Source organism: Myripristis murdjan, chromosome 17, assembly GCF_902150065.1.
Source record: "Myripristis murdjan chromosome 17, fMyrMur1.1, whole genome shotgun sequence".
NCBI classification, from domain to species: Eukaryota; Metazoa; Chordata; class Actinopteri; order Holocentriformes; family Holocentridae; genus Myripristis; species Myripristis murdjan.
This window is the reverse complement of record NC_043996.1, coordinates 12,598,958-12,612,636: the sequence shown is the minus strand read 5'-3', so window position 1 is coordinate 12,612,636 and position 13,679 is coordinate 12,598,958. Positions and strand designations below refer to the sequence as shown.

General features: G+C 42.9%; 2 protein-coding genes across 2 annotated transcripts; one reads left to right on the top strand and one right to left on the bottom strand.

Annotated features, from left to right (window-relative positions):
* Positions 1 to 4,395: 4,395 nt before the first annotated feature.
* Positions 4,396 to 9,401, top strand: tada1 (transcriptional adaptor 1). Its single transcript, XM_030074068.1, has 8 exons — positions 4,396 to 4,553; positions 4,998 to 5,089; positions 5,207 to 5,272; positions 6,187 to 6,281; positions 6,481 to 6,693; positions 7,551 to 7,702; positions 7,922 to 8,078; positions 8,230 to 9,401. Exons 1-8 carry the CDS (start codon positions 4,480 to 4,482, stop codon positions 8,380 to 8,382), a joined length of 1,002 nt encoding a protein of 333 aa, XP_029929928.1. The 5' UTR covers positions 4,396 to 4,479; the 3' UTR covers positions 8,383 to 9,401.
* Positions 9,402 to 9,910: 509 nt separating this feature from the next.
* LOC115374915 (transcription factor AP-1) lies at positions 9,911 to 12,113 on the bottom strand. Its single transcript, XM_030074069.1, has one exon. It carries the CDS (start codon positions 11,723 to 11,725, stop codon positions 10,766 to 10,768), a length of 960 nt encoding a protein of 319 aa, XP_029929929.1. The 5' UTR covers positions 11,726 to 12,113; the 3' UTR covers positions 9,911 to 10,765.
* Positions 12,114 to 13,679: the final 1,566 nt, after the last annotated feature.

Below are 13,679 nucleotides of genomic sequence, written 5' to 3'. Positions count from 1 at the left end.
TATTTGGTCAAAGATATTGTGACATTTAATTCTGTCCACATCATCCAGCCCTAGCGTTACTCATTTACTTTCAATAGCCACATTTTCCCAGCCAGTCCAGGGATTCAAGCCCACTTCTCTAACCTCTGGGCTAACCACCTCAGCTACTGCCAGTATGGGATCCTCTGCCATATGAACCACAAGAGCTGTAACTGAAGTCTTCCGATAAGTCTGCCCACCACACACTGCACCCTCACACTTTACATAGCCTCACAGAGGTATGGAAAACCAAGATTACCCCACATGTGCCAAAACCTTATGCAGTCAGAGGTTGGAACAGAGAAGGTGACATCCTTGGCTCTGGTGAAGGGACCACACTCAGGTTATACCACCTCTGATACCCGGCCAGCAGGCTGGGGATGGACGAGCCCTGCTGTGGTGAGGTCCTTGGGAGACTCTCAGGGGTTTCAGAGGTGAAAGCCGTCTTTGTCACAGAGTGAAGCTCCACTGTCTGTGAGTTTTACCACCAAAATGGCACAGAGCTCGGAAGATTTCTGGAGGAAGCTGGCTCCACGGACCACTGCTGTTTGCTAAAAGGCATCTGCTGTTGGGAATGTCCGTGAGAGTGACTCATTAGTCCGCAAAAGCTCAGTTAGTGTCAACCAGCAAATCAGCGCAGGGGACAAGAACTGTTTTCTTTCAAAATAAGCAGCATGACTAATTTCTGTCTTCACTGAGACATTCAAACAACTCCCTGACTAAGTCTATTCCTAAACACTTCTCAGGCTCAAAGCTTAACTGACACTCATTTAGGATGGATGATTACTTAGGGGGATCTGGGAAAGCTCACTCTGAGACAGCTGGAGTTCACCCCCTCACTTATAACTCTAAAACACAGAATGATATTTCATTTCATCGCACAAAGCACAGAAGCTAGTGCTGAGGATCAATTGAGTTTATTTTAAAAGCACAGAGAGGTAAATCTAAGCACAGAGCGTGATCCAGAGATAACAAAGGAAAACTCAGACCTCGAGAAGTGTGCTTGTCTGCCTTTAGCCAAGTTTCAGCTGCCATTTAACAGCTATTTAGTCTGTTAAAAATGTGTATTAGTGTTCACTTGGGGACCACAGAGATCAGCTTTCACCAGGATATTTTCATTGCTCTTGCGCCTTGGAATGAAATGTTAGTTGATTCTAGACCCAAACCTTTAAACCTTTGATATGATGAACTGCTATCCTTTATGTAAAAAGCCCTTCCAAAGCACTGTAGATTTAAAGCTCGTCAGTGGACTGGAGAACCTCACTAATGGCCTACATGTTGGTTGACTGTATGTGTAATGTGCACACCGGATATATGATTCCAATTATTCTGATGAATGGCATGAGTCATGGAGGTCTGTTTGAGGCCACAGGCTGTATGACTGTCTGTCTCTGATTGGGAATGCAGAGCCAAAGGACCTATTGCCCTAAGTACTCAGCTGTTTTTACGCCCTAGTTAAAACACTGAAAAACAAAAGGGCCTCACAGGAGAAGTATAAACCAATGAGCCACACGGGACAGAAAAAAGAAACCAGAGAAAACTTGGACATTCTACCCGGTGAGAGAGAGAAAGATCTACTGTATATACATTTCTAGAGGGTGAAGGATCTAGAGGATATGACAATGTAAACTTGGAAATGGAAACTCATCACTTGTGAATGGACAAATGACCTTTCACATCAGTTTTAATCAGGTATACATACCTCTTAGCTATCACTATATTTTCACTTCAATGAGGCTATAAACAAGACCTGATGATTTTAGGCTGCTCTCAGTGGTGAAAATAAAGAGTTGTTATTGAGAGCTCTCAAGCCACAAGGAGGCATTCTCTGTTGACTTACAGTACCACAGATTATACAGTATAAAGGCTGTTCCATTTATCTAACAGCAAAATATAAAAACTGCGCATTCAATCACATTAAAAAATAAGAGTGGCTGGCAATACAAAGGTAGGACACAACAAAATTAAATAGTGAGCAATAACATGCCATCACATAAATGTGAGTCTATAAACATGAATTAAAGGTGCACTATGAAAAACTGCAATGGGATGACTGAAGTGAAGAGCCATTGGTCAGGTCAAGTCAAGTCACTTTTATTTATGTAGCACATTTAAAAATAACAGGAGTTGACCAAAAGTGTTTTACAATCATGGCAGAAGGATTAACAGTAAGAGTAATATTTATAAGCCAAGACAAAAATGGAAAACACATGTAATTTTTTTTTTTTTTTTTTTTTTAATTCAAGTCAACTTAAGACTCTACTGACAAAAACATGGAATTAGTGGTTGATCTATCAATGAGCTGGTCCCATGATGAGACCCATGTAGACACAATCACAATCACTTCCATCAACCCTGAGCAATTTTGCATAATGCACCTTTAAAGGTAAACAGGATTTGATGTGTTTATTTGAAACAAAGAACAGAATCAACCTCAGTCTTGAGTCCAGACTGAGAGAGTGAGTCAGAGCAGCTCAGGCTCACATCGTGAATCGTGATCTGTAATGTCGCTAGGAGGAGTCAAACCTGACTGCTTTACATGTGGAAAAAAAATCTGAACATCATGTTAAACCCGACTGGTGACCAATTTTGAGGTGCTCAAACTGGGAATATATGGTCTCTTCATTTAGTGCCCATTTAAATTCTAGCTGCTGCAAGCTGGGAGACGTGAGGGTGATTTTTGACTGAGGCAAGAATATAGAGTCTTAATGAGATGGGATAAAAGATTGATGCTTTCTCCAAATTTATCAAAAGTCCCTCATTAGTTTCTGGCCCGGAGCTTTGTGTTGGAAGCAGACTACCCACATCATTAAGGATAATATTTCTGGAACAAGGAGGGCAAAATGGAACTCTATCTGATTTGTTTTTATTGAGTTATATATATAAATATAAAAAGAGAGGTGTAAGATCGTTAAGAATAAACATTACGAGTGAAATTTCCCAAGCTAGGGGAGAAAAAGTCAAACTCTTTCATATTTGCTTTTAATGAGTTGTAAAATGCTGTAAGATGTCCAGCAGTTTCAGAGTGTCTGTGCAGCTAGGGACACATTCTTGGCAGTGATCAGACCTGCGCACAGCTGCACTGCCTGCGACCCTGATACTGCACCTACACTTTGGCTTAGGCCCTCCTAAGCCCACAACACCACAGCGGGTCACTGTGAAATCAAACATGGCCAGTCTCAGCAACAATAAGCAACAGAACAGGTGATGCTGCCGCCTTTAAAACACATATACAGCAGTTCAGAAGCCACGCTGTATCAGCAAGCAAAAGCTACTGGCAGAGCATGCAGCTCAGAGATATAAATAGCTGGGAACTGCATATTTTGCCATGGGAACGATCAAAATGTATTGAGTTATGAGTTTACAATGAACATTTTAATCAAGAGGCAAAAATAATGTGTCATTGTTCCCTTATTTATAGAGTTTATGGAAACAGGAGAATTTGCAGTTCTGTAGAAGAATCCAAAGGCAGTTAATTATGAAACTCAAGATCTCAAGTCAGTATTTCATTAGGATGAAATCATTTTCTTTTATATATTTTTTTGGAGGAAATATATACCTGATGTTAGTAATTAGGATTTGCTTTAGTGTTTTGATTCAAATCATGTTAATGTAGGGTTTTTTTTTTAGACTGTGTATCTCTAATTTCAGAGGCATTGGGATAATTTCTTTTTCGCATAATAAAACCCGGCTGCTGTACAAAATTTACTGTGCTTTGTAGAATTTACTCCATACTCTAGCACCATCTAGTGGTGGAGGATTGCACTACTTTGCCACGCCATCAGGCTACTTCAGCCGTGGATCCCACAGTGAGGAACATGGCAGGATGGGGGAACATGTGTCTTTGCACTGAGCATCATGGACAATATAAGAATAAATGGCAAGTTTGCAGGTCATCTGTAGATCTGCCACTCCACATGATCCACCCTGGAAGACAACACAAGACATCAGAGACTTTCTCATTACCAGGACTCTCCACATACATACACATCTTACAGTAGAACCCATTTTAAAAATAATTTTGTCCTTTGTTGTTGGTTACAGGATATGGAAAATAGAAACACTGTCACGTCCCTGCTCTATATATCTTACATAAAGAGTGTGTGACACTTTTCTTTTATCAAGTCAATTTCCAGTGTTCAGCATCTCATACTTTGTCTTAATGATAATACTTTTCTATTATAAATATGAAATATGGTACAGAATTACATACCTGCCTGTGATACAGCTGGCTTTGGTTGTGATCCAGTTGATTGGTGAGATAATTAAGAACAGAATTAAATTAGTTTTCGTGCGTGTGGACCCCCTGAAACCACCCAGGACCCCCACTTTGTGAAAAACCTCATGCATGTTGCAGCACACAGCGTGCAACAGGTGGAGCTGCACGCCCTGAAACCGGGGAGGGAAAAAAACACTGATGTCGCTGCTTGATGACGTCTCGGAGAGCCTAAATGAATCGCTATGGCAGGCCATGCTAGCGAGCTTGAGATTGCAAAGAAAAATTTGACTGATGCCATCGGCGATAATGTTAAGCAGTGAGTGTGCGGTTGTTTGTGTTTGTCTTATGTCCGTGCTGTTCATTTTATAACTTGATTTGTGGGCCGGCCGCTGCAGTTTAGCTCTGTTTAAGGTAGCCGCTTGCTAGCATTTGCTAACGTCTGCAGCATCTCTGTCCAGTATCTGCTGCTCCCTGGTCTCATACTAATGTATAACATTAATTAACATAATTCATTAAATATTGACCATTATCAACTACATTTACACTTTTTGAAGATATGTGTTGGTCGCTTTTTCACTGACCAAATTGAGAATATCAGTTGAAATGAGTTGGCGAGCGTTAAACAGCTTTAAATAGTCAGAAACAAACAGAAACTCTTGTGTTAAATTATGTTTATAAAGGCTGTGTGCCAAATTAAATGTAAATTACCTGACGTTACGTGTACATAGTGAGGAGAAATGTCGGTTTTGTCTCCCTGTAGCTACTGGGCAAACCTGAAGCTGTGGTTCAAACAGAAGATCAGCAAGGAGGAGTTTGACATTGAGGCACGTCGACTTTTGGCCCAGGATAATGGTCAGTATACAGACAAGCTTTTTCTTTTTGTGCAAAGTCTGAATTTATCTTACAAAATAATAATAATAATAAAAATATTGTTGGTTATTCTGTATTCCCTGTTTTTCCCTCCTCCAGTCCATGTTCACAATGATTTTCTCCTGGCCATTCTCACACGTTGCCAGATCATCGCCTCCACTCCTGGTAGGCTGCCTCTTAAATATCACTCCTCTCTCTGCGTCTGTAGGTTTGGTTGTGGATTTGTTTGTGTTAGTGTGATAATTATTCACTGTGCTTATGATTTGTGACATGGTTGGCCGTTAACAACCTGCTCTATACTGCACATATATTAGATCTGTCACGGTGCTCTAGTTAAAATATATTTGAGGTGTATTTTAAGGATTCTAAAGCTAAAGTTGCCAAGTTTGTCAGTTACTAAATAGTGAAACTAGGGATGCATGATAATATTGGCATTGGTATTGACCAATATTGGCTTTAAAATGAAATATCAGCATCGATCCAACATGAGGATTTCTGTTGATATGACATGCCGATGTCTGAAATAGGTCATATTTGCCCTGCTTGTGGCTGTTGTCAGGATTGTCTCAGAAAGAGTAAGCCTGTTTGAGTAGGAGGAATCTTACAGTTTTGTTTGAAAGAAAATGTTATTTAAAATACATATGGCGTGTTTTACATAACCTAAGTTGAAGTAGTTGTCTTATTTTGCCCTTGAATGTTTACATTTTGGAAAGCATTGTATTTTATGTCTGCATCTGCCAGCTCAGCATCATAAGAGTAGGCATGATAAGATGTTAATTCTACTACAGGAGTCTTTCCTGTAATGTTTTCTGCAATTAGGTGGAAAAAATATTTGTATATATTGCTTTGGCATCAGCAATTGGCCAAAAGAGTTGGAAAATATCAGCCTAATGGTTAAAAATCCAATATTGCGCATCCCCAAAGTGAAACTAAAAGTGTTGGTGATTTAGAAACCTGTGAGGCTATAAATATTGATGGCTGATTAGAAACTTTGAGAATTGCTGCTTTTAATAGCACCTCTTTTTACTTTGTGTCTTCAATGCATCCACTGTGTTTTGTGTTCTTTTTCTGTCCTCCAGAGGGAGCAGGGTCATTGCAGTGGACAGGTGGCTCTGCTTCAAAGCCTGGCAAACCAAAAGGAAAGAAGAAATTCTCCTCCAGACAAAAATTTGATGTAAGCTTTCAGTTTGAGAGTGAGCACTTAAGCCAAAATTAGCCCTCTGTGATGTTGCAGTAATTCAAATAGCCTAACGATAAACGATGACACTGTGCCTATATTATTCATGTTGGTGACACTGAATAAATTTCTGTGTAAATGACGAAATGGCAGGTAGCTTCATTTGGATGTATGTATTCTCTGTTTTTGTGTTCAGCATCGCTTCCAGCCTCAAAACCCTCTGAGCGCTGCCCAGCCTTTCAGCCCACGGGAGGTGGGAGGCGAGGAGGAAGAGCTGCGACTGAGTGCACACACTCTGCTGCTGCCCACACGGGGTCAGCTGGAGGCCCGCATGATGGTGACGGCCTTTGAGCTGGGCCTCGACAATGTCACAGAGGAAGCTGTCAGCACTATGATCTATGCTGTGGAGGTGTGTAGCATGTCGTCCTGTGTGTGTGGGAATTAAAGACAGATGAGTGAGCGTACGCTTACCTTTGTACAATGTAAACGTGTGACTCTAGGTATAATTGAACTCTATTGTGTATGTGTACGTGTGTCTAAGCAGACATGCATGTGTGTTTTCTATGTGTGAGTTCCCTTCCTTTGCTACTAGCTCAGACTTGATCTCCAGTAGAGATTTGCGTACACTTACACAGTGGTGGAAAATGTGGGCAGAAAATGGTTAACTGATTTAGGCTTTGGCAATATATGGAGAAAATCAAACATTATAATATCTTTGACCGGATTCAATGTTGATACTGCATGGATAACCATTTGTGCTTTCATATATTATTCATTATTATTCATATATTTTATTATTTATATGCATAAGATATTTGGCAAGCAGTTATTAGGAATGTGGATATGATGACCAAGCAGGTAGAGCCAAATACAGTGAATTAAGTTTATGACATACTCGAAAAGCCTAAGTAATATTATTTTCCTTATTCTAACTACTTATCAAGTAGTATTAGGCGTGGGGCAGTGTGGCTCAGGAGCTAGAGTGGTTATCTGGTAATTGGAAGATTCCTGGTTCGATCCCTATAGAGAGTCAAAGTGTCTTTGAGCAAGACACTGAACCCCTAACTTCTCATGATGGACATGGTAGCCTCTGCCATCAGTGTGAAAGTGTGTGAATTGGTGAATGTGAGGCAAACATTGCTTTGAGTGGTCGGCAGACGAGAAAAGCGCTATAGAAATGCAGCCCATTTACCATTTGTAGTACTAACAACAGTGTTTGACTTGGAGATTGAGGAATGTCTCGTTTCGTGGTCTGATTTCTTTCAGCACCACTTGAAAGATGTCCTGACTGCCGTCATCACCCGGAGAAAGGCATATCGGTTACGTGATGGTCACTTCCCCTATGCCTTTGGCAGTGATGTCACACCACAACCTTACCTGAAGAACAGCCTTGCTGCTTACCACAGTGTCACTGAATGGTAAGGGAAAAGCTGCAGCTCTCTTCAGCCAGCAAGTCAGTGTTTGTTCTGGTACTTTTTATAATGCTTCGTTCTTCCTGTAGTAATACAATTACCTGATTTATTTTGGTATCAATAAAGGCTACTGATAACTCTGATCATATTCTTGTCTCCTAGCCCTTTTTAACTTTCTTTGGAAAAGTGCCAGCCTATAGCAATTTCTGATTTACTGTCCTCCAGCCCTCCTCCAAGTGCTTCTCTTCCTGCTGGCCCACCACCGCAAGTGTCACCTGATGAAGCCGAACAACAAGCTGTTCACTTATTGGCTTGTTCGGCTGACAGCCTTCCTGCACCCCTCCCTCCAATTAGCATGTTTGATCTCTTGGAGGCTTTACAGGTAAAAGGATCAGGCTCAGATGAGGTTTGTTCATTCACACAGTGGTTGCCAATACTATTGTTGATAAATCTAGTGTGCTGTCATTTGTACCATCAAATGTATTTGGGTTGATGTTCTTTTAAAACTAAATGCCTCATTATACTCTCTACAGGTTCACCGTGGTGTGATGCCCTCACACACTATGTACGCCCTGAACATGGAGCGCATCCTGTCACGGCTTTGGCACCCCAGCCATGAAGAACTAGAGCAGGACCACGTGCACCGGCAACGCCTTGCCGGGAAGGAGGGCGTGCTCGTCAGCTGAGACACACTGACACAGGCAAAGATGGACTATTAATGCGATCAGCAACAACAAAAAAGGAAGCCAGTCATTTCCAAAGTGAAATTAAAGGGGATCAATGTGTCCAAAAACTGAAAACCTGAAAATGTCTGGAAAAATAGCATCACCAGTGGACAGAAAGATATTGTAGAACATGGAGTAGAGCACTTTGGATGCAGGGGTGATCAGTTAATGCCAACCACAAACCAAATGCAGGCAAATGATAACTGTGTCCAGTATATTTGTCTGCTCTACCAGCCACTTTGGTGGGGCAAGCAGCCATCATCTCAAAAAACCTGTTCTGTAAAATTGTGGTGAAAGTGGTGCCTGGTTAATTTTCAGTTTTACCTGCAACTGTGACCAATGAACAGAAAAAAATGTCAGTGTTAGTTGGGAGGTGCATCTATAATTTGGTGATGACTGTGCCACTTAAGAGCCTTAGACTGAGCCAGAGCTGAGTTGCAGCGCGTACAACATCACGTGTACTAGACCTGTGCTGTAATTCAGTAGCCTAGATTACAATCAAATATTGGACACGACTCATTTTTCTTCATTGTATCAGATTGCGCTGCAGCTGATAAAGAGGTGAAGTCATGGTGCACACTGTGCCAATGCATGGATAACACCTAAATCTGGGATTACATCTAGATTACAATTCACAGTAACCTAAAAAAGAGGATTTAGACCTTTCTTAAAAGCTGTCAGGCAGTGATGTGTTCAAGCTGTCTCATAAGTATTCCTAAAAACATTGAAATTTGTCATGTTTATGGCTAAAGAGCTGGTTCCATCATTGATAATGTTGGTCCACAGTGAGTGCAGTGGACTTGAGGCCCAGTTTTTCTGTCTCGGTGCACCTATTTTCCATTTTTGTGTGCAGCATCTTATTCAGGTAAACCATGTAAATGTATATAAGCTAGTACCTTTTTTACAGCAGCCATGTTTGGATTCTTTTTTTATTAAAGGCAATGGCCACGATTTAAAAAAAAAAAAAAAAAAAAAAAAAACTAGGCTATTACATCTTGTGTTATCTACTGTTTATACAAGTTGTCTTCTGCTGTGATGGCTAACAGACTTGACTCTGAGAATATTCCATGAAACAGAATCTTTTCTTCTGTACCTCGCCACATTTCCCAACATGTGTAAACAGATCTGTCTCACGCTTCAGACTCTGCCTCTAGCAATTACCGGTTGTAGTGCGAGAGTGTGGCTCAGACGCACACCCACCCGTCCTGGTGCGCACTGAGCGCCTCTCCACTGCGCCCCTTGCCATATTTGGCTTGCCTGCAGCTCACTTCCTACGCCCTGCTGGCCAATGGGCGGTCGAGTAGAGTCCCCAGCCATCACGAGCGCTACACTGCACTGGAGTGACTCAATATCCTGTCCGTCCCAGTTCCTCCAACAACAAACACTTAGTGTGATGCATTATACAGACCGTATTCGCTTGTGTAATTATCTTTTCATACACCTGCCTGCTGCTGTCACGCTATTCAACAAGAACACGCACTCAGTCATCTTGCATGTGTCCAACATTTTATTTGTCATATGTACAGTTCTGAAGTGCTCAAAAACGGCGTAAAAATAGTATTACAAAGTATTATTTAAGGTCTAACAGACGTTACACCTATATCACAAACTTATCAATGTAAAGGTTAAGAAAGTAAGGCAGTTTTTTTTCTCTTTTTGTCAGTAAACCTACACACCTATGAATCCGTGTCCTTATTAAAGGTGTGAAATATTTGTAAATGGTGTTATTCTGTACATATCGTCGCTGGTGAGAAAACTCAGTGCTAGATTCAAGTCTATATGCATAAACTGCTACTGGACATAGTGGGAGACTTGTTGGGCAAGGCCTGGCTCACTCGGTGTCACTGGCCATTGCAACTTGATCCCACACGGAGTCTGTCATTCTGTCAGAGCACAAGACTGCATGAGCTTCAGTTGGTTATGGAAAGGTATTGGCACTCGCTGTACCTTAGCTTGACCGAGCCGAAATTTGATTCTGTAGTGTATTTTAGAATTATGAATGGGAAAGATGGAGCCAAAATGCCCCCAAAAGCGCCACATTTCAAAAGATGTCTCAGAGAAGCATTTAGAAGAAAAAACATGCTCCCTCTGCGTCTGTGCAAGATAGTTTGGTGATCTGCTTTATAATCTGTCAAAACTGTCAGTTATCAGCCACTGCTCCACTTTGTCCACAGAAATTTAGTGGATTTAACCTAGGTTTGGATATTTTGGTATTAGATGCAGGGAACTCTGCAACATATACCTTACGGTTTAGTGAACTGACGCCCCTGCAAGGCGCTATCAGGCCACTTGGAGCTGCATTTGGTCCCCAACACAATAACCCTCGGTCCTTTCTCTTGGCAGTCTAGTAAGCCTGAAGCTGCTGCGTCAATATGAGCTGGCAGCCACTGTTAACATGGTCCATGACCTTTTGCTTGAGCAGGGCCAGCTCGTCCCGGAGGACATTGGCAGAGGAAACCAACTCCGTGTGCTGGCTCTTCAAGGTTTTGACCCTCTCCTCTAGCCGAGAGATCCTCTCCAGCTTCCTTTTCCGGCATTTGGACGCGGCCACCCTGTTTCTCATGCGCTTCCTCTCGGCTTTGATACGTTCCTGGGTCTCCATGTCGATAGGGGAGAGCGGCGGGGTCTCGCCGGACATCTCGGGCACCGTCTGCGGTTCCTCTTTGAAGGCGTGTAGCCGCGGGTGCTGCGCTGCCAGCTGGGGGTCGATGTGGTTCTGGGACGGGACGGCTGGGTAACCGGCAGATGGGTGCCTCTCCCCTCCAGCAGGTGCAGGCGCAGAAGCCACGGGGCGACTGAAAGTGCCCAAGTTGGTGTATTCCGGCGGCTCGGTGCGCACGGTGCAGCTGTAGGGAATCCCGCTGTCGGACACGGCGGAGCCAGACGTCAAGTCGTTGGCTACACCGGTCTGTGCGTCAGGGTTGACGCCGGGCATTTGCTGCTGGTAGTGCAGCTCGGCCAGTGCCCTCACAAACCCTTCGGCAAACCCCTCCTGCTCGTCGGTGATGTTCTTGGGACAGATGAACTGAGTCGGGGTGGGAGTCGTCAGCCCGCTGCAGGACTGGATGATCAGTCTCTCTAGTTCAGGCGAGGCCAGCTTCAGTAAGCCAACATCAGGCGACGTCAGGATGTCGATGGCCTTGGATCGCAACTGGGGTTTGAAGTTTTTCGGGTCGTTCAGGTTCAGGGTCATGGTCTGTTTGAGGGTTTTTGGGTTAAACCCATACACCCCCGTCCCCTCGCGCTGAGAGTTAGACGCATTCACTGACTCGTCGTAGAATGTCGCTTCCATTTTGGTGGACATAAACTTTTAATTACCGTGAGGGAGGGTTTTTGTCCGATCAAAAGTCCAAGCATTAAAATGTTCCCCCCAACAAAATCGAGCGATATGTCTAAATGTGACTCGCTATCTCCCACAGCTGCCTTGGATAGAGTCCGCCTATTGTTGAAGTTCAACTCACTTGACAACTTTGTGTCCTGTGAAAACTTTTCTCTTGTGAGCTGTGCGATCATTAAAAAAAAACCTTTTCCCCGGTCGACGAGCGGTCAGCGGTTTCGCAGCTGAAATATCCTCTTTGATTTGATATTTTTCTTCTCACAAAGTAAACACAGTGTCTCGATAATATTTTCTATCACTTCCAACGTGGAGACGAACTTTATCCACCTCTAAGCTGGAGCTCTACTGAAAATAACAATGATGTCATTTCTACAGCCTCTGATTGGCCGAGGATGATTTGGTGGGCGGGGAGGGGCTAATAACATGCAGGTTGCTCTGACAACTAGCCATATCCCCGCCCCCCGCGATGGTTTATGGGATTAGGTAATGCAGAAAGTGAAGCGATGGACTATGGGATTACGTAGTGTTTTTTGAATATTTAGTTACCCGCTCAATTATTAGTTGCCTAATCTGGATAGTCCAAATGGCCTGTTAGGTTTAACACTGATTCAGGTGTAATAGCAATTTAATGAGTTTATTGATACAACATCAAAGCAGTATGTAAATCCAAAGACCAACAAACAAGAGGCTATTCAAACTTTACCGAGATGTTTATTTGGTTTGAAAACATTAATTACACCAAATAATAAGTATATAAAGTAGAAGTTGTAATTTACAGTATCATATGTCATCGATTACAATTTATCAATCATCAGTTTAATTTTACAGTTTGCCATTTAGTATTTAATCAATGCAAAATTGATTTAAAAACACCCTATTATGCAGAGTCTAGGTGATAAGTGAGAAAGACAGAGCTGAGAATGAAAGGTCATACATTGTAATAATACAAATATTGTGTTCTTAATCAGTACCGACTACCGAGGATTTTCCTGTTTCATAATCATGACATGCAAATTTGATGTCTTATAAAATTGTTGTTTTATAAAGCATTGGCAAGTTTCCTCCGCAAAGGATTAATTCACATTGGAGCAAATTAGTTTCCATTCTGCAGTGCTGTTTGTTCTATTGTCCAGCTGCCTCACAGGGCCCTCAGTGGGAAACATGAAGCTCCGCTAAGGGCTCAAGGCTCTGTGCAGCCACAGTCCGGTCTGCTTGGCCTGCCCCTTTGTATTATTCAACACATTCTCTTCAAGCCAACTATAAATAAGTTAACAGAGTACAGCCCCAGACAGACTGGGAGAGCGCTGGCTGCTTGAGGTCAACGCTCTTGAGATGACATGCTTGTCCTCACAACACGGCGGTGCAACACCCATTTGGAGGCATTTGACACCCTGAAGTCGGAATCCAGCTCTGGCTTTGGAAATGTTTGTCGCAGCATTCATGAAAGCAGGCATCAAAAGCTGATTTTTTTTTTTTGTCACTAATTTGATCTCCTCTCCTGTTTTCTCTGCACACAGCAGGCGCCAGTGAAATAAAGCAGCCCTCTTACACAACACACAACACCACTCGCTACCCTGTTTTTAACTTTCTCTCTCTCTCTGTCGCTCTTCCTCTCTGTACACCTGTGTTTAGACCCACCGAGGAGCATTTTCTCATCAAACTGACGCTGTCCACCCACCCCCACCCCCAACCTCCGCCTCCCCCCCGGCTGTGCTTCCTGTTTCTCTGTCAGCTTTTCCCCTCGGCTGGCCCGACGGGGTCACCTTTAGATAACACCACTTCCCTTCACCCTGCCCTGGCCAGCTGTTTCCACTGCATGCAGTTTTCTAATCAGGAGTTGGCCCTGCCTGCCTCTCAACAGGCCTGCTTTTGTTGTACAGAGGTGGGAGCAGTCCAGGGCCCATGGAAACACACCCTTCCA

What these genes read in the sequence shown, in the direction of transcription:
- tada1 (XM_030074068.1), top strand. Translation starts at nt 4,480, where the DNA reads ATGGCAGGCCATGCTAGCGAGCTTGAGATTGCAAAGAAAAATTTGACT. An exon ending in TACCACAGTGTCACTGAATG is followed by an intron (nt 7,703 to 7,921) that starts GTAAGGGAAAAG and finishes ACTGTCCTCCAG; the next exon opens with CCCTCCTCCAAGTGCTTCTC. An exon ending in ATCTCTTGGAGGCTTTACAG is followed by an intron (nt 8,079 to 8,229) that starts GTAAAAGGATCA and finishes TACTCTCTACAG; the next exon opens with GTTCACCGTGGTGTGATGCC.
- LOC115374915 (XM_030074069.1), bottom strand. Translation starts at nt 11,725, where the DNA reads ATGTCCACCAAAATGGAAGCGACATTCTACGACGAGTCAGTGAATGCG.